The 26,110-nt window shown below is 39.5% G+C and overlaps 1 protein-coding gene across 1 annotated transcript in view; it reads left to right on the forward strand.

Moving 5' to 3' along the window:
• The window catches only part of ITGA8 (integrin subunit alpha 8), a 188,970-nt gene that overhangs the window by 119,026 nt on the left and 43,834 nt on the right, over positions 1–26,110 (forward strand). Inside the window, exons 22-25 of the mRNA XM_005910374.3 lie at positions 1,460–1,539; positions 5,339–5,419; positions 18,644–18,749; positions 21,212–21,370. Coding sequence (XP_005910436.2) covers positions 1,460–1,539; positions 5,339–5,419; positions 18,644–18,749; positions 21,212–21,370 — 426 coding nt within the window. The remainder of the gene's footprint in view (positions 1–1,459; positions 1,540–5,338; positions 5,420–18,643; positions 18,750–21,211; positions 21,371–26,110) is intronic.

Consider the following 26,110-nt stretch of genomic DNA (forward strand, 5'->3'; position numbering starts at 1 on the left):
AGTTGGCTTGTAGCAATTTCAGTTCCAACTTTAGAGTTCATTTGCTCTACACCTGGAACAAGACACTTAATCTCCTGAATCCTCGGATGGCTATGGACAGTAAAATGTCAACAATCAAGGCACCTATTTTGTAGTGTGGTTGCTGTGACTTTGTGAGACTTTGCATGTAAGGCTTATAGACTTCGACTTGCACTCAGAAGTTCATGGGAGAGTAAGTAATATATGTCTTAGCTTTTATTTTTTACTTCCTTTTTATATTATCATTGGATTCATTTTTCTTCAGGTTTTTAAAAATCTGTTTTCAAACTGTAAAAATAATAAGGACAGTTTTAAAGCTTTGGAAAAGAAAGGTGGAAAATATAATCCATACACTTACAACTTTAACTGTAACATATTATCCTGGTATTTTCTAACAAGACATCTTCACTCCCATACATTAATTTTTCCACTGGCAGCCTTTTAAAACTGTAGCTGAAACACATGATACACACAAGTTTGTAACTTTTTTTCTTTATTGATCATCATTACATTAGAAGCATTTTCTACATTGCATAGGCTTCACAGTTATACGTTCAATGATGACATGAATTTCCATCAGACGGAATCACCACAGTATTCTAAATCAATCTCTTCTCATATATTTAGGTTGTTTTAATTTAGCACATAAAGAAGGTGGCAGGAAAAGAGAGATAAGAGGCTAAATGGAAAAAGGGACAATATATAGGCACTTCCATGCCCTGGAGGGACTTCCCTGGCAGCTCAGCTGGTAAAGAATCTGCCTGCAATGCAGGAGATCCCAGTTCAATTCCTGGGTGGGGAAGATCCCCTGGAGAAGGGATAGGCTACCTGCTCCAGTATTCTTGGACTTCCTCTGTGGCTCAGATGGTAAAGAATCTGCCTGCAATGTGGGAGACCTTGGTTTGATCCCTGGGTTGGGAAGATCCCCTGGAGGAGGGCATGGCAACCCACTCCAGTATTCTTGCCCAGAGAATCCCATAGACAGAGGAGCCTGGCAGACTACAGTCCCTGGGGTCACAATGAGTTGGACATGACAGAGCGACTAAGCACAGCACAGCCCTGCATGGCCTGGGCCCTGAAGTCTCAGCTACCCCAGGGTAGAAGCAACAGCAGTCTAGGATGGGGATTTGCAGGGATGACATAAAAAGATTCTTAAGCTGTATATAACGTTCCTTTCATGTAATAAATCTTCCCTGGTGGCTCAGACGGTCAAGTGTCTGCCTACAATACGGGAGACCCGGGTTCAATCCCTGGTTTGGGAAGATCCCCTGGAGAAGGAAATGGCAATCCACTCCAGTACTATTGCCTGGAAAATCCCATGGACAGAGGAGCCTGGTAGGCTACAGTCCATGGGGTTGCAAAGAGTCGGACACAACTGAGCGACTTCACTTTCTTTCACTTTCTTCATGTAATAAACTTAATGTCTTGTGATTTTTTTTAGTCTTCTCTGGGCCTCCGATTTACAGTTCCACGTCTTGAGAAAACAAACATGAGTATTAACTTCGATCTTCAAATCAGAAGGTGAGACCTTTATATGCATAAATTATTGTCAGTGTTCAGTATTAATGAGATCCATGGTGAAATGAATGCTCCTTCACCTTAACAGGTCTTCTAAAATTAGAACCCAGATGTTCACAGGCCATTTTCCTTTGTTTCTGTTATTCCAGTTCTTTCTTTCTTTCCTTTTTATTTTTTTTGCTTTTGAAGAAGAGATCCATTCTGCAGGCTGTGGAGTGACAGTAAAATCACTTCTTTGTATCTACATAGATGTATATTTTTCAAAAGGTTCAGGTGGTTCTAAATATTCTTATTTGGGAAACCGCCTGTTTATATGTCTAAGTTTTCAGGGGGAAAAAGGAAAGGGTAAAGAACTGCATAAGGAAGGACCACCATCACTCCAGACAATAATATGTTTCTCACCATCATTGTCTGTGACACTGATCCTACAGTAGCATGAAGCTTTGTATCACTCCAGAAAAAGATTCCTAACTTATAAAAATCACAGCATTTAAAATCTGGTATAAATATGCAAAGCAAATTCCTGATGTTTGCTTCTCACTCTTGATTGTAGTTTCGAATAATAGAATGGATGTAACTAGTAGTTCAATCAAGGAACAAAGAGCACTGAATAATAAATACTGTTAATGCCTTCCCCCAAGCCGTCCTATAGATAACCATTCAAATAATGAATCCAGGGATTTCCCTGGTGGTCCAGTGGCTAAAATTCCTCGCTCCCAGTGCAGGGGGGCCCAGGTTCAGTCCCTGGTCAGGGAACTAGATCCCACATGATGCAACTAAAATGGATGATTCTGAGTGCTGCAACTAAAACCCATTGCAGCCAAATAAATAAATATATTTTTAAATGATGAATTCAGTGAGGAAGTGCCGAATTTGATGGAAAATAGAAATGGTCACATTTTAAACATCCCTCTTCATCTAAAAGAACAGTCCATGATTATATTCCATCCTTATATGCTATAGAAACTCATGATTATTTTAACATTATTCTGAAAATGCAGAAATAACTAGAGAGGCAAAAGCTTTTAGTAGCCATCAAATTCCAAAATCATATGTTATAGAAATAAAAGTATTTGAGAATACTTTTAATACTTAAATACACTAGTATGTGAGTAGGGAGCATTTATCTGCATGCTTTGCTGGCGGACTCCAACAACATAAATAAGTGTTTAATGGATGGTTTGTATTCAGCTTAAACCAAAAATAAATTAAACCAAGTGCTCTGAAGTCTGAACTCAAGCTTTTGACCATATTGACCAGGGGTACCCACATTTAATACCTCTTTCCACAAATAGAACCCCAAAGAGAAGAGGGCTGTGTAAATTAATAAACTTTAAATATTTTGTGTCACCAAATGTTTGCATTAACTGGTCTCTCCATGCCCCAGCTCTGTGTGACATGTAAACATCTTCCTCCCTGTTTAGAGCAGCTCTCAGTTTGTGATTCCCACAGGCAAACAGATCTTTATGACCATCCTTGAAGCTGATCCTGGTAATGGTGAAATGAACATTGTATTGTTTTGCCGACAGAATGCATAGAGGGAATGTTAGAAAATAGAAATAGGAAACAAGAAGGAAGAAGAAAATAGCATCAGAGTAATAAGTGAAAGACATGTTTATCCTTGGTTCCTGACATAGGCTATAGCCATGGAGAGGAAATTCATCATTCCTTGAGAGCTAGCACCGAAGGTATAAATAGTTGAACATCCAGGCCAGTGATGAATTGCTTGTTTGAATGGAGCAGCGGTGTTAGTGAGGGAGGGTTCATTCCTTCCAGGAAAGAGGTGAAAGATGCCTCTAAGTTATATATCTGGCCTGGCGTCTTTCTTACCAGGAGATTTGCTGACCCTGCTGGTTGCTGACGCCACCACTGGTGCCAGCAGGCATGTGTGTGGAGGATGATTTAAATCAGCCATCCAGGTCCAGCCTCTGATCCCACCACTGCTATTGCAACTTTTCAAAACAGCCTCTGTAAGCCTCGTATTAGACTCCTGTCCCAAGAAAATTTAATACTTGTCATCTATTTGTATTTTTAGGATGCTGCCATGAAAACTGTTTTCATTTAAACTACTTGGAAGCAAAATACAATAGAATTATAGGATAACTTAAATGAAACTTTTTTTTCATAATTCTAATTTCTACTGTTGTAAAGCAGTAGTGGCCTAGAAACTAGAAACAAGGTCTGAGTTAAAATGTGAAACAATCAGATTTAACCTTCCAAACAGCAGCGTTCCCTGTTATGCACTTGGAACCGCAAAGTCTGTAACAAGTGGAATTACTTAATGACTTCTTAGTGGTAAGTCAGAATCCTGACTTTAAAAAAAAAAAACACAAAAAACTTTTTAGTTGGTTGATCCTCCCCAGATGTGATAATAATAAAGTGGCCTGGAAATTGGGGTTCAAACTTTGGTGAACAAGTCCCTCTAGCCTGTCACAAGCTTAGCAGTGATACCCATTTGCAGGAAATGAGCCTGACATTTGCCTGTTTATATCTTTTATGTGTGTTTGCCATTTAAGTTGCCTTATCAGTGTATACAATCGAACAGGACTTTTCAAAAGCGTTGTGGGAACAATCCTGTCTCCTCCTGCTTTGAAAGTAGACTTTATCATATCTTTTTCAGCTCCCACATTTGGAAAGCTTCAAAAGCTAGTCAGGACATGCCCCATTACCATCATCAGTATGAGAGCTTGTTCATTGCATCTGCATGAGATTTGATGATGAAAAACGGGGACGCTTTCTCTTCTTAATGAGACCTGAATATAAACATGACCTGCTAGCAATGGTGTCACATCCTGGTTTGCTGTTTGCTAAGAGCTGCATGAGCTTTTGGGGTATTAGGGTGACTTCAATGACAGCCCAGGAAGACAATGAACGCAAATGGCGGCTGCATCAGAAGCCCACCTACTGGCCCAGCCTTTTAAGAGACCACGTAGTTTCTTTACAGCAACGGTTGCTTAATACATGCATTTTTTAAGTTAAATTTTATATCTATTTATATTTGCTTGAGAGAAAGAAACAGAAAACTTAAAAATAACTTTGCCACTGTTCAAAGAACTATTATTAAACATGGATCTTCTATCTTGAGTGTCTTGATGTACTTGGTGAACATCTATTTTGTCTCCTAACTGCCCAGCTTCCTTGGGTTTTGCTTCTTCACACCATTGGCCATGCTTCTAATTCACTCCTCACCTCTCATCTTAGGTAGCCAGTGAGTGTGCAGTAAAGTTCACTTATTTTAATATTACACAAAAAAATAAACCATAAGGAAGATAAATTTGCTGCCAAAACAATGTATGGTATGATGTATTCCAGAGCCAAATAGAAATGCTTTTCCCATTCTGTGCTGCTCTTGGCTTATTCATGCCAGGTCCCCTTTCATTAGCTTGGAAAATCAGGAGTTGACTGTGCTGTCCTTTCCCATTTGATGGGCAATGAACTTGGTACACAGAGAAGTTAAGGAATGTGTTCCTTGTAGAAGCTGGACAATGAACTCAGCTCACTGCCTTTTGGGCTTAGTTGTTGAAAGGAAGAAGTGTTGGCTTCTCTAGAAATCTGTTACGTTTTCAGATAAGGTGTCTCATCTTCGAAAGTTATGACTTTCTAAAGTTATTACTTTTGATCATAGAGGATCTTAGTGTTTCCATTTACAAATGGTTATGATTTTGTAGAATGGATATGCCTTTGTTTTCCAAATGATCATATTGGTAAAGCATGGTGCTCCTTCGATATATAAAAGGTTTTTTATGATCGTGTAGTTAACACGTCTGAGAAAATATATTTAAATCATTTGTCACTGTTTTAGTTCCAACAAGGACAACCCAGACAGCAATTTTGTGAGCCTGCAAATCAACATCACTGCTGTAGCTCAAGTAGAAATAAGAGGGTAAGTAATAAACAAGATATTATAGTAATTATATTTTAATAATAGCTTTCTGTATATGAGTTATGATAAAATACTAGTAAAAACAATATGGAATTTTCCTAATGTATTAGAGATGACGATTCCCTTTGGTTATAAAGTTTCATTCTTTTCAACCCATCAGTAGCTTTCCATTGGAAAGTGGAGTCAACCCTGAGATAACTTTACCCCCGTACCCCACAAACTGATAGTTCAGTATTCAAACTATAAAAGCTAGTGATAAGAAGCCAAATAAAATAGGCAACGTGATTGCCTGAAAGTCTCACTTCTCCAGTAGTTATTTTGGCAATATGAAAATTCAGCCTCACCATATCACATCTTGAGTTTAAGAAATGGCTAAGTCTTAGATGTGAGGGTTGATGGGCTCCACCCTTTGTGTCTTTTTTCCCCCTGCCCCACTCTTTGAAGAAGTTGCCAATAAGCAATCAGTTGAGAGACAGGAAGAAAGTGGTCAAGCAAAAGGCTTGGAATAAATACCATCTGGGAAATCTGTGCCTGGGGGGAAAAGAAATCGGAAATGGACTACATGTAGTTCTTATCTTGTACCAAGTGTGGACTTGATTGATTTTATTCTAATTCTTGTTTTATCAGAACCATCAAGGACTTAGCTACAAATGTCAACTGGTATTTTAGGCTGAACTGTCCCTGGGGCTCCAGAAATCTCAGTTCCCCTTCCTTTTTCATAGGTCCTGAGACCTAGGAGTTCACACTCCTCCATGACGCCAACTGTAGATTTCTGTACTCAAAGCCACTGTCGTTGTGCCCTCTTTTCTTCTGCCCCAGGTGCTCAATGGCAGCAGGGTAGGGGTGGGGGTTCCTGTATGCCATCCTGGCACCACTGAGGTTCTGCCTAGTGGGTTAGGGAATGATAAAAATGCCTTCATTTGTGGATCCTTTCACACGCTACCCTAGCATGCTAGCATCTCTTAATATGTACTAGTACACTCACTGTGCAAGTGAGGACATTTTGGTGTAGGGAGTTGAAGGTTACCCAGCTAGGAAGTGAGCAGCTGGAGTGTAAATACAGGCAGCTTATGTCCAGCTACATGTTTTTAAAATAATGGTGATCTACAGCCTATGAGAGAGAAGTTTTTGAACCTTGTCTGCACAAATTTTGTGTGTGCATCTGTGATTTCTTTTCATGCAAGTGAATGTTTGTGACATTTGCTCACTTTAATGCATGTGCCTCTAGTTCATTCATTTTAATTGCAGAAGAATATAGCATTATAAAGCTATTATAAAGCTATAATTTAACGTGTATTTATTCTACTTTGGGGGTTGTATTTTTGCTTTTTACAAATGTTTTTAATTTTTTTGTGGAAAAAATCACAGAATATAAAACATACTATTTTAACCATATTTAACTGTACAGCTCAGGGACACTAAGTACATTCACATTGTTGTACAACTCTCACCATCATCCATCTCCTAAAATTTTCACTTTCCTAAGCTGAAACTCTGTCCCCATTAAACAGTAAATCCCCATTCCTCATCCCCACACCTCATCCCTCCCAATCCTGGCCCCTGGCATCCATCAATGCACCCTGCAACTCTATGAATTTGACTACTCCAGGTACCTTTTGTAAGTGGAATCAAAAAGTATTTGTCTGCACCTATTGTATGTTGGAATGCATTTTAAGGTTAACTTAAAATATTCCCTACAAACAGACTGAACCTTCTTTTTTTCCCCCCATGCTGTATAGTAGGTTTTCATTAGTTATCTACTATTATATGTATCTTCAAGTACACTCATGGCAGAATGTCAGAAAGGTATATGCTTAGAGGTGGAATTTCAGGATCAGAGAGTATATACTATTTAACTTTACTGAGAATACCAAATTGTTTTCCAAAGTAGTTCTACCAGATTACAGCCCTGAAAGAAGTGGATTGACATTTCCATTGCTCCTCATTAACTAGCTTTCAGAATGACTTAGTTTTACATTTTGAGCCAATCTGACGGATAGGAAATAGTATTCAACTGAAGGTTTCATTGGCTATTCCTTGATTTCTAAATGAGATTAAGCAGCTTTTTTATGTTTGCTTGCTTTTTAATGTTTGTTAACTTTTATTCTTCCTATCAGGAAATTTCTGTTCATTCTTTTACACCTATTTCTATTAAGAGACTTGACTTTTTATTAGTTCATAGGTGTTCTTTCATATTCTAGAGATGAGACACTATTTCTTTATTAGTTACACATACTGCAAATGTCTTTTTACAGTCTCTGGGGTTTGCGATATTTTTTAAGTCGAGTTTACTGAAATATACATTATATAAAGTAAAATTCACCCTTTTTTAGGTATCTAGTTTGAAGAGTCGGAGAAGGCAATGGCACCCCACTCCAGAATTCGTGCCTGGAAAATCCCATGGGTGGAGGAGCCTGGTAGGCTGCAGTCCATGGGGTCGCTAAGAGTCGGACATGACTGAACGACTTCACTTTCTCTTTTCACCTTCATGCATTGGAGATGGAAATGGCAACCCACTCCAGTGTTCTTGCCTGGAGAATCCCAGGGACGGGGGAGCCTGGTGGGCTGCCGTCTATGGAGTCGCACAGAGTCGGACACGACTGAAGCGACTTAGCAGGAGCAGCAGTTTGAAGAGTTATGGCACCACAAGAGCATTCACTATAAAACAGTTCCAAAACCCGAAATAGTTTCTTCATGTACTTTTTAGGCAATCCTTCCCCCACTCCCAGGCTCTGGCAACCTTAATCTATTTTCTGTGACTCTATTTCTAGAAAGTCATATAAATATACTCATATAGAATGTAACCTTTTGAGACTGACTTCTTTCACTTAGCATAATGCATTTGAAAAAAAATTCCATGTTCTTACATGTATATATATATATATATATATTTTTTTTTTTTTTTAAGAAAATCAGTGTTCTGCAGTTCTTTTTCTGAGAGGTATTCCACTATCTGGACTTCCTATACATCGTTCATCCATTCACCAGTTGGTGAACATTTGGGCTGTTTCCTGTTTGGGGCTATTAATACTAAGTCTGCTATAGGCATTCACATATGGGTCTTGGGGCACTTGTTTTCACAAATGGTGGTACTGACTCATATGGCAAGTGTGTGTTTAACTTTATAGAAACTGCTGAACTGTTTTTCAAAGTGGCTGTACCATTTCTATTTTGCATTTCCACCAGCAAAGCACAGAAGTTCCAGCTGGTCTGTATGGTTGCCAGAGTGTGCTTGAGATTGGTTTATTTGTTTTTAGCCATTTTGGTGTGTCAATGCAAGTATCTCACTGAGGCTTTAATTAATATTTTCTTATGACTAATGATACTGAGCATCTTTTCACTGGTTACTTGCCATCCATATCCCCCTTTTTTTGTAAAGTGTCTTTTACAATTTTCACCCATTTACCCATTTATTACTGAGCTTTCTCTCCTACTGTAAAGTTGTAAAGGTCCTTACACATTACGGATACAAAATCACTTATCAGAGCAGTGTCCTACAAATATTCTCTCCCAGTTCATGGTCTGGCTTGTCCCTTTCTTAACAGTGATGTTCAAAGAGCAAACATTTTACATTCTGATGAAATCCAACTTTTAAACATTTTACAGTTTTTGGTCTTTGTGTCCTATGTAAATCTTTGCTTTATCCAAAGTCACAAGATTTTCTCCTGTGTTTTCTTCTATAAGTTTCATAGTTTTATACATTTTGGTCTATGATTCCTTCTAAGCTACTTTTTATATCTGGAGTGAGGTTAGGGCTAAGGTTCACTTTTGCATGCAAATATCCACTTGTTGTGCCATTTGTTCAAGACTATCCTTTCCCCCATTGAATTACTTGGCACCTTTGTTGAACAAAAGCTTCCCTGGTAGCTCAGCTGGTAAAGAATCTGCCTGCATTGCAGGAGACCCCGTTTCAATTCCTTGGTCAGGAAGATCCGCTGGAGAAGGACTAGGCTACCCACTCCAGTATTCTTGGACTTCTCTGGTGACTCAGACAGTAAAGAATGTGCCTGCAATGTGGAAGATCTGGGTTTGATCCCTGGGTTGGGAAGATCCCCTGGAGAAGGTAACGGCTACCCACTCCAATATTCTGGCCTGGAGAATCCCATTGACAGAGGAGCCTGGCTGGCTACAGTCCATAGGATTGCAGAGTCAGACGTTACTGAGTGACTTTCACTTTCTTTGTTAAACAATCTGTTGTCCATCTGACAGTCTCTGTCTGTACCTCCTATTCTGTCTCATGGAGCCATGTGTATACATAGACAACATGTCTTGAAATGCAGTAGTGTATTCTGAGATCTTGGTGAACTCACTCACTAAACCATTTAGAAGCGTTTTGTTTGACGATTCCCTAGGATTTTATACAGAATTGTCATATGATTTGTGAATAAAGACAGTTTTATTTCTTCCTTTCTAATCTGTATGTTCAAAAGTTTAACCAGATACAAAATTAGAAAGCAGAGATCACCCTTGCCTCTGACATGAACTGCAGATTTGGTTGGTTCCCATCCACCCACAGGTTCAATAATTCATTTAGAAGAACACCCCAAACTCTGACAGCTATTATACTCATGGGAACAGTTTATCACAGGGAGAAGATACAGATTACAATCAGCCAGGGGCCAAAAGTGCATAGTTGAAGTCTGGGGAAGTACCAAACACAGGGCTTCTATTATTCTCGTCTGCAGAGGCAGGATGGGTCACTTTCCTGGTATTGATATGTAACAGTACGCTGTAACCAGAGAAACTCACTCAGGCCTCAGTGTTCAGTTGTGGGTTGTTTGGAGGACGGTGCTCCATAAGATAGGCATGGTTGACTGACTGACTGACCACTTAAATTTTTTGGTAAAATTTTTATTTATTTATTTGTAGTATAATTGCTTTGCACTGTTGTGTCAGTTTCTGCTGTGAAGCAAAGTGAATCGGCCATACATATACATTTATTTCCTCCTTTTGGAATTTCCTTCCCATTTAGGTCATCGTAGATCACTGAATTGGAGAAGGCAATGGCACCCCACTCCAATACTCTTGCCTGGAAAATCCCATGGACAGAGGAGCCTGGAAGGCTGCAGTCCATGGGGTCGCAAAGAGTCAGACACGACTGAGTGACTTCACTTTCCCTTCTCACTTCCATGCATTGGAGAAGGGAATGGCAATCCACTCCAGTGTTCTTGCCTGGAGAATCCCAGGGATGGCAGAGCCTGATGGGCTGCCATCTATGGGGTCGCACAGAGTCAGACACGACTGAAGTGACTTAGCAGCAGCAGCAGCAGCAGCAGAGCACTGAATAGATTGAGTTCCCTGTGTTACATAGTAGATTCTCCTTAGTTTTCTATTTTGTACATGGTAGTGTAGTGTGGATTATACACACTATATTAATTGGTTATGCACACTTAATTGATCTCAGTCTCCAGGATGACTGAGCCTCCCATCGTGATGTGATCGAGCCGGTCTTCCTGATGTGAGCAACTCTGAAAATTATGTGTTTAGAATATCCAGTGTGACCTCCCCGCACCCCATGCTCCTGCCAAAAGCAAAGATATTCCTTCTCTCAGGCATAAAATTTTGAGAGCTTATCTCTCAGAAGTTGAGGGCAAAGACCAGACCTCTTTGTGGCAAGGTTAAACCATTTGCTGTGTTCCGTTCAGTGCAGTCTTTCAGTTGTGTCTGACTCTTTGCACCCCCACGGATGGCAGCATGCCAGGCTTCCCTTTCCTTCACCATCTCCCAGAGCTTGCTCAAAGTCATGTCCATTGAGTTGGTAATGCCATCCAACCATCTCATCCTCTGTCATCCACTTCTCCGCCTTCCTTCAATCAGGATGGCTCCTTTCCCTCCTACTCCTTTCCCAGCATCAGGGTCTTTTCCAATTAATCAGCTCTTCACATCAGGTGGCCAAAGTATTGGAGCTTCAGCTTCAGTATCAGTCCCTTCAATGAATATTCAGGAATGATTTCCTTTAGGATTGACTGGTTTGACCTCCTTGCAGTCCAAGGGACTCTCAAGAGTCTTCTCTAACACCACAGTTCAAAAGCATCAATTCTTTGGCCCTCATCCTTCTTTATGGTCCAAGTCTCACATCCATACATGACCACTGGAAAAACCATAGCTTTGACTATATGGACCTTTGTCAGCAAACTGATATCTCTTGTCTCTGCTTTTTAATACACTGTCTAGGTTTATCATAGCTTTTCTTCCAAGGAGCAAGCATCTTTTAATTTCTTGGCTGCTGTCACCATCCACAGTGATTTTGGAGCCCGAGAAAATAAAGTCTGACACTGTTTCCATTGTTTTTCCATTGTTTCCCCATCTATTTGTCATGAAGTGATAGGACCAGGTGCCATGATCTTCATTTTTTGAATGTTGAGTTTTAAGCCAGCCTTTTCACTCTCCTCTTTCACCTTCAAGAGGTTCTTTAGTTTGCTATGTAGTTATGCCTTTTATTTCTTTTTCTTCTCTTACTGCCAGTAGAGACTGCCAGTGCAAAACTGAGTAGAAGAGGTAAAAGTAAAATGTAAAACTGTGCCTTGTTGAGAAACCCTGATTTGATCTTAAGGAGAAAATATTCAGTCTTTTACCATTAGGTCTGATGTTAGCTGCAGAGTTTTTATAGATGCCTTTATTAGGTTGAGAATGTTCCCTTCTTCCTAGTTGTCTTAACAGTTTCTGACATGAATGTGTATTCAGTTTTGTCAAATGTGTTTTCTGTGCCTATGAAGAGGAAGTCTGGGGAACTACCAAACACAGGGCTTCTATTATTTTTGTCTGCAGAAGCAGGATAAGTTAAATGATTTCTCCCTTTTTGCCCAGTAAAGTGGTGACTTGGTTAATTTTTGTTTCTGAATTTTAAACCAAAACTGCACTCTGAGCAAGAAGCACACTTAAGCATGATGATTATCTTTTTTATACACTGTGGGATTTAACTTGCTAAAATTTTGATAGTGACTTTTGCATACATGTTCATGGGAAATATTGATCTGTTGTTTTCTTTTCACCCAATTTTTGTTCTGATTTTGGTGTTAGGAGGATGCTAGCTCCTTAAAATGAGATGGAAGTATTCACCCATCTTTTCTTTTTTCTGAAAGACTGTGTGTAGACTTGGTATTATTTCTAACTTAAATATATAGTAAGATTCACCAGTGAAATCATCTGAGACTGGAGTTTTGGGCTTGGGTGTTTTTTTTTTTTTAGGAGGGGATTTGTTTTTGTAGGAAGGTTTTTTTTAACAATTCCATTTCATCCTTAGATATAAGACTATTCATATTATCTATTTCTACTTTAGTACATTTTGGTAGTAATTCAAGGAATTTGTCATCTAAGTTGTTATACATTTTGACATAATTTTCTCTCATTGTCCTTTAAGTGTATGTAGGACCTCTAATAGTGTCCCTTCATTATTTCTAATATTGGCAATTTGTAACCTCTATTCCCTATATTTTTCTCTTATCAATCTCACTAGTGTTTGGCGATCTTTTCAAAGAACTAGTTTTTTTTTTGTTTCATTGATTTTTCTTTCCTTTTTATTCATTTATTTTGCTTTTGTTTTTGTTTTCTATTCCATTGGTTTCTTCTTTTGTCATTATTTTTTTTCCTTCTGTTCATTTTAAGTTGGATTTTCTCTTCTTTTTCTAGTTCCTCTATGTAAAATTAAAGACTTTCTTCAAGTTTTTCTTACATAAGCATTTAGTGCTATAAATTTTCCTCTAAAACTATTTTAGCAGCGTACCAAAATTTTGATATGTTGGGTGTTCATTATAAATCAGCTCAAAATGTTTCTCAGTTTTCTTTGTAATTTCTTTTTTAACTCATGAGGTGACTCATGGGAAGTGACTTGTTTGATTTAGAGATATTTGGAACTAATCTAGATGTTTCATTTTTGTGCATGTCTAATTTAATTCTGCTGTCCATCTCCTGATGAGATAAACACTATATAAAAAAAACAGAGACAAAAAACACAAGCATTGTTTTTACTGTCTTATTTTTATATCTTTTTAAAATTTACAGCTAGTGTATATGAAATTTTATCTCTTTAAGCTTAGCTTATCTTTGTTTTGCTAACCCAAAATAAATTGAAACTGTTTCTTAATTCCAAAATGTATTTTAGTCCAAGTAAGCTAAGTGCTTAATTTAACTCCCTGGTAGCTCAGATGATAAAGTGTCTGCCTGCAACATGGAAGACCCAGGTTCAATCCCTGGGTCAGGAAGACCCCCTGGAGAAGGAAATGGCAACCCACTCCACTGCTCTTGCCTGGAAAATCCTATGGACAGAGGAGCCTGGTAGACTACTGTCCAAGGAGTCACAAAGAGTCAGACATGACTGAGTGACTTCACTTTTTTATTCTCACATATCCATTTAAAGAGATTAATATTTTTAATTATATTTCTGCCATCATTTATGATACCAGTGTTTCTAATTTACAAAGGAATTAAACTTTCTATTTGCTTTAGCAATGATCAAAACAGGTAATTAAAATTCAGTTTCTCCTGTGTATGCAGTTATTTTCATTGCTAGATTAATATCCAACAATTGACCACAGTTTGTTTTCTGAGATAGTGTTAAAGTTTTTTGAAACCATTTTTCTAAGTAAAGCTCTTTCCTCCAAATACTTGGCAATAATATTTGTTCCAGTGTTTAATTTTTCAAGGAGCAAACAGCTAATGTGTTGAAAATCTTCCATGTTCAGTCTTTAGGAAAATCTAGTTTTATTTTTGGCCAATGGTGTTTATTCCAATGTATTTTAATTATTAAATTCTTTTTTAAAATTTTACTGTCATTTTTATAATTTGAAGAATAAACTCAAATGGATTTATTTCTTCAAATGGAAAAAAAAATGTATTGAGAATTGTCCCATTTGTTTCAAAGCCAGATGTCAACATTGTCTTTAAGCAGGTTTACATGTCATTTGTTGGTACAAAGGATTAATTTGGCATACAACTATAGAGAAGTAAATTTGGCTATAAGAGCAACATGCACAGTATTAAGCTCACGAAGAGTAGTTAAATCATGTCCTTGATAAACAACAAGGTCCTAGTGTATAGCACAGGAGATTATGTTTAATATCTTGCAATAAGCTATGATGGAAAATATGAAAAACACATATATTGCAATATATATTTGCTATTGTTCAGTTGCTAAGTTACTGACTCTTTGTGACCCTACGAACTGTATGTAGCTCGCCAGGCTCCTCTGTCCTCCAACATCTCCTGAAGTTTGCTCAGATTCATGTCCATTGAGTCCGTGATGCTATCTAACCATCTCATCCTCTGCCACTCCCTTCTTCTTTTTCCTTCAAACTTTCCCAGCATCAGGGTTTTTTCCAGTGAGTCAGCTCTTCACATCATGTGGCCAAAGTACTGGAGCTTCAGCTTTAGCATCAGTCCTCCCAATGAATATTCAGGGTTGATTTCCTTTAGGATTGACTGGTTTGATCTTGTAGTCCAAGGGATTCTGAAGAGTCTTCTGCAGCACCACAATTAAAAAGCAAGCATCTTTTAATTTCATGGCTGCAGTCACCATCCACAGTGATTTTGGAGCACAAGAAAATAAAATCTGTCACTGCTTCCACTTTTTCCCCTTCTCTTTGCCACAGTAGTAGATATAGTAGTCATCTGAATTAAATTCACCCATTCCTGTCCATTTTAGTTCACTGATTCATAAGATATCAATGTTCAATCTTCTGCTTGACTATGTCCAATTTACTTTGATTCATGGACCTAATATTCCAGATTCCTATGCAATATTGTTCTTTACAGCATTGCACTTTACTTTCACCACCAGACACATCCACAACTGAGAGGCATTTCTGCTTTAGCCCCAGTCTCTTGGTTCTTTCTGGAGCTATTAGTAATTGCCCTCCACTCTTCCCTAGTAGCATACTGGACACCTTCTGATCTAGGGGACTCATCTTTCAGTGTCATATCTTTTTGCCATTTCATCCTGTCCATGGGGTTCTCCAACAAGAATATTGGAGTGATTTGCCATTCCCTCCTCCAGTGAACCACGTTTTGTCAGAACTCTTCACTATGACCCATCCATCTTGGGTGGCCCTGCACAGCATGCCTCATAGCTTCTTTGAGTTACACAAGCCCGTTTGCTATGACAAGGCTGTGATATCCATGAAGGGGGAAATATATATACATACACACATATATGTATAACTGAATCACTATCCTGTACACCAGAAACTGACACAACATTGTGAATCAATTATACTTAAATTTTTTAAAATTCTTAAAAGCAAAATTGTATCATTGACATATTAATCAGGATTGAGTGGGTTTATGTTAAGAGAGACTGCAATCATGAATAACTGTGGTCTGCATAAGGCTGTTCCATACAATAAAGGATAATCTTTGTTATTTGGGACTAATGGGGGTTGGAAATGGGATTATGAAAATAGGGCTTACTACCAAATCATCAGATCTGAACTCCCTGATAACATACAGACTTTAACTTATCAAAGGTGGGATTCCTTACCTCCTCTTACAAGCCCTCCTCATGTCCAGTGTTACCACTGAGTACCACAGTCTTATTACCAAGGGGTCTCCGTGGAATAACACTCTCAGAATGTGAGGACCATTCTGGATGGGTTGTTCGATCACTGCACTGGCTGTATATCCTAGGCTAGGTAATTGCTCATATTCTCTTTTTTTCTTCCTCACTTGCTACCTTCTTAACAACTTTGAAAACAATAAACAATGTTTCACATATTTAGTTGGGAATCTTTAGGGAGCTATTCTTTGTCCTTGGTTTCCCTAGATGTGAAAGGGTCTTAGAATGTAGATAACTTGATTTTTGTGAGACATAGGTTTTTAATTTTTCCCGTGCCCTGTGATAGATTGTATATTTCTTTATAGATTTCTATTTGATTTTGCTACACAAATGGACCAGGAAGTTTCTTTAAGTTGTATTTACTAAAGCCACTGCCACTTAATGGCCCCTGTAGCGTACAGTATATTGGAAATACAGTGAAGAGTGCTTAGTGAATCTGAGCTCTCGTCTTCACCTGCAACCAACTCCCTACTTTGCTGGACATCAGTTTTTCTTTCATTGAGGGGATTTGAGCACATTGTCTTCACAGTACCTGCCAAGGTCTATATTTATGACTCTCTGGTCCAAGGAAATTTATGACCAGTCCTATAGGATTGATGAACACAGAAACAAAATTTTCAGAGAAAATGGGCTCAGCTTCTATTCCATATTTTTTTTCTTGATGCCAAAATAAATTAAGTTTCCCTAGAGCCTCACAATGGATGTAGATCTTTTAGAATCAGCTGTTGCTAAACTGAGAGCTGAGTGAAAATGTGAGTGGTGAGGTTGTCAAGATCCCTTGGGAATGGGAGCCCAAGCTCTCTGGGCAGTCCTCTGATGAAAGCATCCTGCCATCTTCTCTCCTCTTCTCCTCACTGAGTCTCTTATGCAATCGACACTTGGTTTAATCAAATCCAATCAGAAAGGGGAGTGTGGCATAATACAAATTGATCTACAAGTATAAACTATTAAGGCATCAGCCCAGGAGGCTGTGCTCTGCACTTTTTATTTAATAATGGCATATGAAGGGTGACTGCAAAGGGCTTTACAGTTTAGAAACATTTTTGTGGGTAGTCAGCTTAAAAAATATGCTTGTCCCACCAACCCCTAGAAGACAATGCAGCATAATTGACTTTGACCAACAAGCAGTTGACATATTTTCCAATCATTTGTGGTATAGATTCCAGAGTTTTATCATAATTTTCCAGATAAAGAAATGGAGACAAATAGAATTTAAACTATTTGCCCTGCAGTCAGAATTTAACCCAATATATTTTGCTTTCTGCTTTAGAAAGATATTGCCCTAAGAAGAGAAAAGATAACATTTGAAGTTACTAAAGGGTGTGCTAATTACTGGGTATTCTTAGAAGGGCATTTAAGACTTTAATTGCCAAAAGAGATGTTTTCTACTGAAGTTAGCTGAAGGTCTAAGAATTCTTTGAAAGATACCTTTTACCTAAAAACTGCTAGAAAGCATTGTCTGGGGGGAATTATCATTTTTAAGATTATAAAACAATAACAATTTGGTTTGCAGTCAGCTTTTGCTACGGAATAACGCCACGTGCTGTATTTCATTCCTACAGTGCTCACTTTCTAGGTGTAAACTGCAGGGAAAACTACCTGTATATCCAATTAATAGGGCTTCTCAGGTGGCACTTGTGGTAAAGAACCCACATGCAGATGTAGCAGACATAAGAGACGTGGGTTCAATCTCTGGGTCAGGAAAACCCCCTGGAGGAGGGCATGGCAACCCTCTCTAGTATTCTTGGCTGAAGAATCCCATGGACAGAATAGCCTGGCTAATAACCTACTTACACGATTCCACCACTTAACTCTCCTTCTCTCTCTGTCTCATGCTTTAGTAATATATAAAATAACTCTAGAACTTGATCAGGCTTTATGTTGGCTCTGGGCCTGGCCCTATAAGAGGTATGGCTGCATTCATGGAAAGCTAAAGAAATCTAAGAAGGAGAAATATAGAAGTGGCCACTTTTCTACTCTGAAGTAGAAACAGTATTTTGTTACAACTGGACATTTCACATAGCCCACAGAATTCTAGATTTTTTTATCCACAAAAATGTCCCATTTCTTGATATGACTTAAAGCACGGATTATAGATCGTGTATACACACTTATATTTACACAGGATCTATGGATAGATGTGTATTTATGTATATGTGATATTATCCATCTCAGTTCAGGAATGTTCTCTGCTTTGCCCCCTAGTGCCTGAAAGGAGATGTTATAAAATAAGTCAATCTGAGTTCCAGATCAGTTAATTAAGAGATGTTTCAGACCCTTGAAGGCTTCCCTGGTGGCTCAGATGGTTGAGAATCTGCCAACAATGCAGGAGACCGGGGTTTAATCCCTGGGTTGGGAAGATCTCCTGGAGAAGGGAATGGCAACCCACTCCAGTTATTCTTGCCTGGAGAAGTCCATGGACAGAGGGCTTGGTGGGCTACAGTCCATGGGGTCACACAGAGTCGGACACGACTGAGTGACTAACACTCTCACTCAGACCCTTACCTACTCCTTTAGTGATTCTGTTGAACTTTCAATACTTTTTCCTTGTGGATGATGTCTATTCAAATAAATTGGCAGTCACTCTGTGCCGCTGCTGTTAATGTACTCCATACGAGTGAGACATTGTTTACATGTGCCAGCACCAGCGACTGACGTCAAGTTCCATGTTTCAGAGTGTCCCACCCTCCGCAGATCGTCCTGCCCATTCAGAACTGGGAACCAGAAGAGGAGCCTCACAAGGAGGAGGGAGTTGGACCATTGGTGGAACATGTTTATGAGGTAGTCGTTGTCTCTGTTGAAGCTGCATTCAGGGTTTTTTCTTATGCTCTTTGCTAATAAACTTTTCACAGTGTTTTAAAAGATACCAATCCAAGATTCAGCCTAGATTTGTGCTATTTTGCTCTCATATTGCAGTGGGCGGTGGGAGGGTGTTCTACTAAATAACCGCTGGCTTTTTACTGGCAAGAGCCATTATACAGTGAGAAGCATTTTATCTTGTTCCTATTCATGTTCTTTTTGTTGTTGTTCAGTCGCTCAGTCGTGTTCAACTCTTTGAGACCCCATGGACTGCAGCACGCCAGGCTTCCCTGTCCTTTACTATCTCCTGGAGTTTGTTCAAACTCATGTCCATTGAGCCGATGCCATCCAATCATCTCATCCTCTGTCGGCCCCTTCTCCTCCTGCCCTCAGTCTTTCCAATATTCCAGTCTTTTCCAATGAGTCAGCTCTTTGCATCAGGTAGCCCAAGTTCTTTATTTCCTCTCTTTTAATGTTTGGACAGCCTAAGTCTAGAAATGACAAACTCCCTAGACTTTATTTCATCTCTTCCTACATTTTCAGCTATTTTTAAAACCCACCCACCTTTTCAATTAAAAGTCACCAACCAGAAGGTACTAGACAAAACTGTATGGATTATCTGCTAGTTTATATTCCCCAAATGGGTGTATAGCACGGGTGGATGTTTGACAGATAAGAATAATTTTACTGTTCATTTGACTAACCTCAATCAGATATGTATGTTATTCTGAGGTTTGAAGTAGTCCATTTATTTTTCAGAAGCAAACCAGCAGCTTGTGATAAAGACCTATTGATCTGTTTCCACTTCAAGTGTTAAATTGTTCATAGAGAGGAGCTTTGTTGACATATTATCCAAAACATTAAAAATTTTTTTACAGTTAGAAACCAAGATATAGTAAATGGTTAGTTTAGTAGTTCTTTTTTTTCTTAATAAAGTGTTGGGCTGGCCAAAACGTTCGTGTGAAAAACCCAAATGAACATTTGGCCAACCCAGTACAGGCTGTCAGTGGAGAAGTTATTCCTGTTCGTCTTCATGGGGCCAGCAAAACAATGTTCCGAGCCATTTTCTATTTGAGGTTCCTTCTTTCCCCTGTCTCTTTCTTGTGTCATGCATGCCGCTGACCTAATAATTCTGACTATATCTTTTATCTTAAGCTACAAAGGACTTGAGTAGCATTCTCTAAGAATAAGTTAAAGCCAATTCAGAGCTGATGAGATGTTTACATATATGAGAAAGAAGCATCAACTCCTGTGTAGTGTCAACATGAAAGCCTCCCATCTGCCCAGCCTGTGGTCCAGAATCAGACACCCTGTCCAAAGCTGGATCAAGGCTTTTGGCTTAAGCTCTCTTGATAACAAAAGGATAAGGCAGTTCTAAGGCCATTCTGATCAAGAACCTCACTGGGAAAAAAATTCTGTCAAGCCATTTATTAAACCTTGTGTGCGCTAGTTTCTCCTTAGAATGGTGAAACTTTAAAGTTTGAAAATGTTCAAACTCAATCATTCTCAGGGCAACCCTGCTTCTAATCTGAGCAACAATGGATCACAAAATTTAAGGATAATGCCCAGTAGTGCCAAAAGCAATCACTGAACATTGCTTACAGGCTAGTTTCATGTCTCAAAATATACTTTTATCAATGGATGGCATGTTGCTTTGATAATGTGAATGAAATGAGCCACCTAAGAAGCAAAACCAATTATAAACTGTTTTATGGATCATTATAATTGTCAGAACTGTGAAAAAAGAAAAGGGCAAAAGGTCCCAGCTAACTTTGAAGTGAATTTTCAAAACCACAGTAAATTTAAATCCACTTAGTGGTGTTCCCAGGCTGTTTTGTATCCTGCAAGTACAGGATTCTTGTGTTCAAAGACTTCATCTCTCTATGCAACGTGGCCTTTCTTTCCTTGAGATTCACTGATTAAAACAGAAGGAGCTCAGCTTTGAAATGCACACTTGAAGTGAACTGTGGTGAGCCTGGGCCATCTCTGGTATTTGATGGATAGCCATTTTTCCAGGGGGTGAGGGAAAGTGCATCGCATATGGTTACAATCGACAAGTCAGTAGTCAGGAAAGAAGCCAATTTCAATGTAAAGAAAGAATAACCAAGTTTAGAAAGCAGATAATTAAAGTGAGGTTTCTCTCGCTGTGATTAGATTAACATAAATGTAAGGTAAACGGCACAGGTATCAGACATGGTGAAGGTGGCCTTTGCAAAGGAATTCTGCACTGAGAGCGTCACAGATTGAATTGTCTTCTCTAAGCATCAGCCCATCCTGCTTTCAGGATTCCTCTTGCTTAAGAGACTCTTCCTATTGTCACAGTCCTAGTGCAGATGACTTAAAACCAAATCCATGCTTTTTTAGAATGGGTTCTGAGTTTATGGAGTTTGATTTCAACTTGCTGCCTCGTGCTGACCATTCCATGACATGTTCCCTGCTTGTAGCTGCACAATATTGGACCAAGCACCATCAGCGACACCCTCCTGGAGGTGGGCTGGCCCTTCTCTGCCCGGGACGAATTTCTCCTCTACATTTTTCATATTCAAACTCTGGGACCTCTGCGATGTCAAACAAATCCTGATATCAACCCACAAGATATAAAGGTAAGGAATCTGCTCTAATCAGCAACTTTGTTTATTTTTCATAGTAAGGAGAAAATAACAGTGGCTAATTAAAAAAAAAAGTGAAATAATTATGTGACTTCAGTGAAAACCGATCAGATTTTGTTTTTAGTTTTATAGTTAAAATGCCAGACCTGGGGCTTCCCTGGTGGTCCAGTGGTTAAGACTCCATGCTTCCAATACAGGGGATGTGGGTTCAATCGCTAGTTGGGGAACTAAGATCCCACAAGCTACGTGGCCAAGAAAATATTAAAATAAGAAAAGCCAGACCTAACTTAAAATATGACTCCTAGAAAACATCAGTTTCTCCTGGTTTTATAGCTCACGGCAACCTGTCGTTCATTTAGCCTCTTTCAGTGCATTAACTTTTACATATGGTTGACTAGCAGTACAACCCAACCCAAATCCGAAATCGACTCCTTGTCATAAGAATGTGTCTAAAATGCTGTTTTAAAGTCTTTTTTGGTATATTGCCAAAAGGCATAAGGATCTTGGCCAAAACGGGGTTTTTCAGATGTTGCCAATAGCAAGTGGTAAAATGCGATTATTTGCCAAAGGCCATCTCAATGCCCTTGAGAACCCCCAGCCTGGAGTTTTCAGGACCCCAGCTTTCAGAGGTGCCTAGGACAGGGCTTCCCAAACTCCGAGTATGTTGGAATCACCTGGAGGTCTCTATAAATAAAACACGGGGTCTGCCTGGGGTGGGGTCTGAGATTCTGCCTCCCTGCAGACCCCCACTCAATCACCTTGTGAGTCACTCTTCAATCAGAAACTCAAGCTTCCACAGAGCTGATTCTGTACAGATTAAGACCCAAATCTGGCTTTGGGGTCCTTCTGCAAAGGAAAGAAATTAATGAGTGTAAGCCCTTGAAAATGTCACATTTGAATGAAAAAAAAAAGAATTCTTGTTAATGTGATGTTGTCCTCAAAAGAAGACTTCATTGAAGAGTGAACACTCTCCAGTACTGGCAGGGACAGAGTATCTCCGTAATCAAGCAGGGAAATACTAATTCAGCCATCCTGGGTGCCGGTCTGCCTCTATTCTCAGCCAGGGCACTGGGGCACTGACGTTATGAAAGGACTTTTTCTTCAACCCAACATGCCTTCTATTCAGACAGAGGAAGACTAAAAGGAGGTCCAGTATTGATGGATTTATGGGGCATCAAGACTTCTTCCTTCTTTTTGGGGAAATGATAAGGCCACTTGTCTTCCACAAAATGATTTAAAATACATCCTCCTTGGCATCCTTCACCCCTGCCCCATTTCCTCTCTCTTCACTCTTCACTGAGATAATTTTAACATCTTCAAGCACAGTAGCTTATTATAAAATAGTATCTTCAAATGTTAATGGATAACATCTAAGTAATTAAGATGCTCACATCTCCTGTTCTGGAGAAGGAAATGGCAACCCGCTCCAGTGTTCTTCCCTGGAGAATCCCAGGGACGGGGGAGCCTGGTGGGAGGCCGTCTATGTGGACGCACAGAGTCGGACATGACTGAAGCGACTTAGCAGCAGCAGTAGCATTTCCTGTTCTCAGCATCTCCTGTTCTTAGACCCCATTTCAGTCCTTAGCTTCCTGGAGGAATTGGTTATGCAGATGGTTTCTAACTCTCTTTGAATGTCCTGCTTTGTTTGTGTCTGACACTATTTATATATGTTTGTATATATTATGTAACTTGTTTAATACCCCACAAGAAACTGACCCAGATGTGTCCCCTGAGTATCCAGGAGTCTCTGGCAGAGGCGTGGGTCGGCAGTGGCCTGCTTCAGGGTCTGAGGCACTGACTGCAGCAGTACCTACAGGGGACCTTTTGAAGGAGGTTGCCATTATCTTCATTATCTCCACCATGGTTTGGCCTCAGGTCAAGCAACAGGGAAGAAACAAAGCCCTGCTCATCAACAGAAAATTGGATTAAAGATTTACTGAACATGGCCCTGCCCATCAGAACAAGACCCAGTTTTCCCCTCAGTCAGTCTCTCCCATCAGGAAGCTTCCATAAGCCTCTGATCCTTATCCATCAGAGGGCAGACAGAATGAAAACCACAATCACGGAAAACTTACCAAACTGATCACATAGACCACAGCCTTGTCTAACTCAATGAAACTTTGAGCCATGCCGTGTAGAGCCACCCAAGATGAATGGGTCATGGTGGAGAGTTCTGACAAAATGTGGTCCACTGGAGAAAGGAATGGCTAACTTCAGTATTCTTGTCTTGAGAACCCCATGAACAGTATGAAAAGACAAAAAGGTATGACATTGAAAGATGAACTCCCCAGGTTGGTAGGTGCCCAATAGGCTGCTGGAGATCAGTGGAGAAATAACTCCAGAAAGAATGAAGGGATGGAGCCAAAGCAAAAACAATACCCAGTTGTGGATGTGACGGGTGATGGAAGTAAAGTCTGATGCTGTAAGAGCAATATTGCATAGGAACCTGGAATGTTAGGTCCATGAATCAAGACAAATTGGAAGTGGTCAAACAGGAAATGGTAAGAGTGAACATTTTAGGAATCAGTGAACTAAGATGGACTGCAATGGGTGAATTTAACTCAGATGACCATTATATCTACTACTGTGGGCAGGAATCCCTCAGAAGAAATGGAGTAGCCATCATAGTCAACAACAGACCAAAATGCAGTACTTGGATGCAGTCTCAAAAACAACAGAATGATCTCAGTTCATTTCCAAAAAAAACCATTCAAATTCAGAGTAATCCAAGTTTAAGCCCTGACCAGTAATGCTGAAGAAATTGAAGTTGAATGGTTCTATGAAGACCAACAAGACCTTCTAGAACTAACACCCAAAAAAGATGTCCTCTTCATTATAGGGGACTGGAATGCAAAAGTAGGAAGTCAAGAGCTACCTGGAATAACAGGCAAATTTGACTGGAGTACAAAACAAAGCAGGTAAAAGGCTAACAGAGTTTAGCACTGGTCAAGAGAACACACTGGTCATAGAAAACACCCTTTTCCAACAATACAAGAAAAGACTCTACACATGGACATCACCAGATGGTCAACACCGAAATCAGATTAATTATATTCTTTGCAGCCAAAGATGGAGAAGCTTTATGCAGTCAGCAAAAACAAGACTGGGAGCTGACTGTGGCTCAGATCATGAATTCCTTATTGCCAAATTCAGACTTAAATTGAAGAAAGTAGGGAAAACCACTAGACCATTCAGGTATGACCTAAATCAAATCCCTTACAATTATACAGTGGAAGTGACAAATAGATCCAAGGGATTAGATATGATAGATAGAGTGCCTGATGAACTATGGACAGAGGTTTGTGACACTATAGGAGGCAGTGGTCAAGACCATTCCCAAGGAGAAGAAATGCTAAAAGGCAAAATGGTTGTCTGAAGACGGGCAGGTCATGGTGGAGAGGTCTGACAGAATGTGGTCCACTGGAGATGGGAATGGCAAACCACTTCAGTATTCTTGCCTTGAGAACCCCATTAACAGTATGAAAAGGCAAAATGATAGGATACTGAAAGAGGAACTCCCCAGGTAGGTAGGTGCCCAATATGCTACTAGAGATCAGTGGAGAAATAACTGCAGAAAGAATGAAGGGATGGAGCCAAAGCAAAAATAACACTCCATTGTGGATGTGACTGGTGATATAAGCAAGGTCCGATGTTGTAAAGAGCAATATTGCATAGGAACCTGGAATGTTAGGTCCATGAATCAAGGCAAATTGGAAGTGGTCAAACAGGAGATGGCAAGAGTGAACGTCAACATTCTAGGAATCAGTGAACTAAAGTGGACTGGAATGGGTGAATTTAACTCAGATGACCATTATATCTACTACTGCAGGCAGGAATCCCTCAGAAGAAATGGAGTAGCCATCATGGTCAACAAGAGAGTCCGAAATGCAGTACTTGGATGCAATCTTAAAAAACGACAAAATGATCTCTGTTCGTTTCCAAGGCAAACCATTCAATATCACAGTAATCCAAGTCTATGCCCCAACCAGCAACACTGAAGAAGCTGAAGTTGAACGATTCTATGAAGACCTACAAGACCTTTTAGAACTAACACCCCCAAAAGATGTCCTTTTCATTTTAGGGGACTGGAATGCAAAAGTAGGAAGTCAAGAAACACCTGGAGTAACAGACAAATTTGGCCTTGGAATATGGAATGAGGCAGGGCAAAGACTAATAGAGTTTTGCCAAGAGAACACATTGGTCATAGCAAACACCCTTTTCCAACAACACAAGAAAAGATTCTACACATGGACCTCACCAGATGGTCAACACTGAAATCAGATTGATTATAATCTTTGCAGCCAAAGATGGAGAAGCTCTATACAGTCAACAAAAAAAAGACCAGGAGCTGACTGTGGCTCAGACCATGAACTCCTTATTGCCAAATTCAGACTTAAATTGAAGAAAGTAGGGGAAACCACTAGACCATTCAGGTATGACCTAAATCAAATCCCTTATGATTATACAGTGGAAGTGAGAAATAGATTTAAGGGACTAGATCTGATAGATAGAGTGCCTGATGAACTATGGACTGAGGTTCGTGACATTGTACAGGAGACAGGGATCAAGACCATCCCCATTGAAAAGAAATGCAAAAAAGCAAAATGGCTGTCTGGGGAGGCCTTACAAATAGCTGTGAAAAGAAGAGAAGTGAAAAGCAAAGGAGAAAAGGAAAGATATAAGCATCTGAATGCAGAGTTCCAAAGAATAGCATGAAGAGATAAGAAAACTTTC

The sequence above is a fragment of the Bos mutus genome, chromosome 13, assembly GCF_027580195.1.
Source record: "Bos mutus isolate GX-2022 chromosome 13, NWIPB_WYAK_1.1, whole genome shotgun sequence".
NCBI classification, from domain to species: Eukaryota; Metazoa; Chordata; class Mammalia; order Artiodactyla; family Bovidae; genus Bos; species Bos mutus.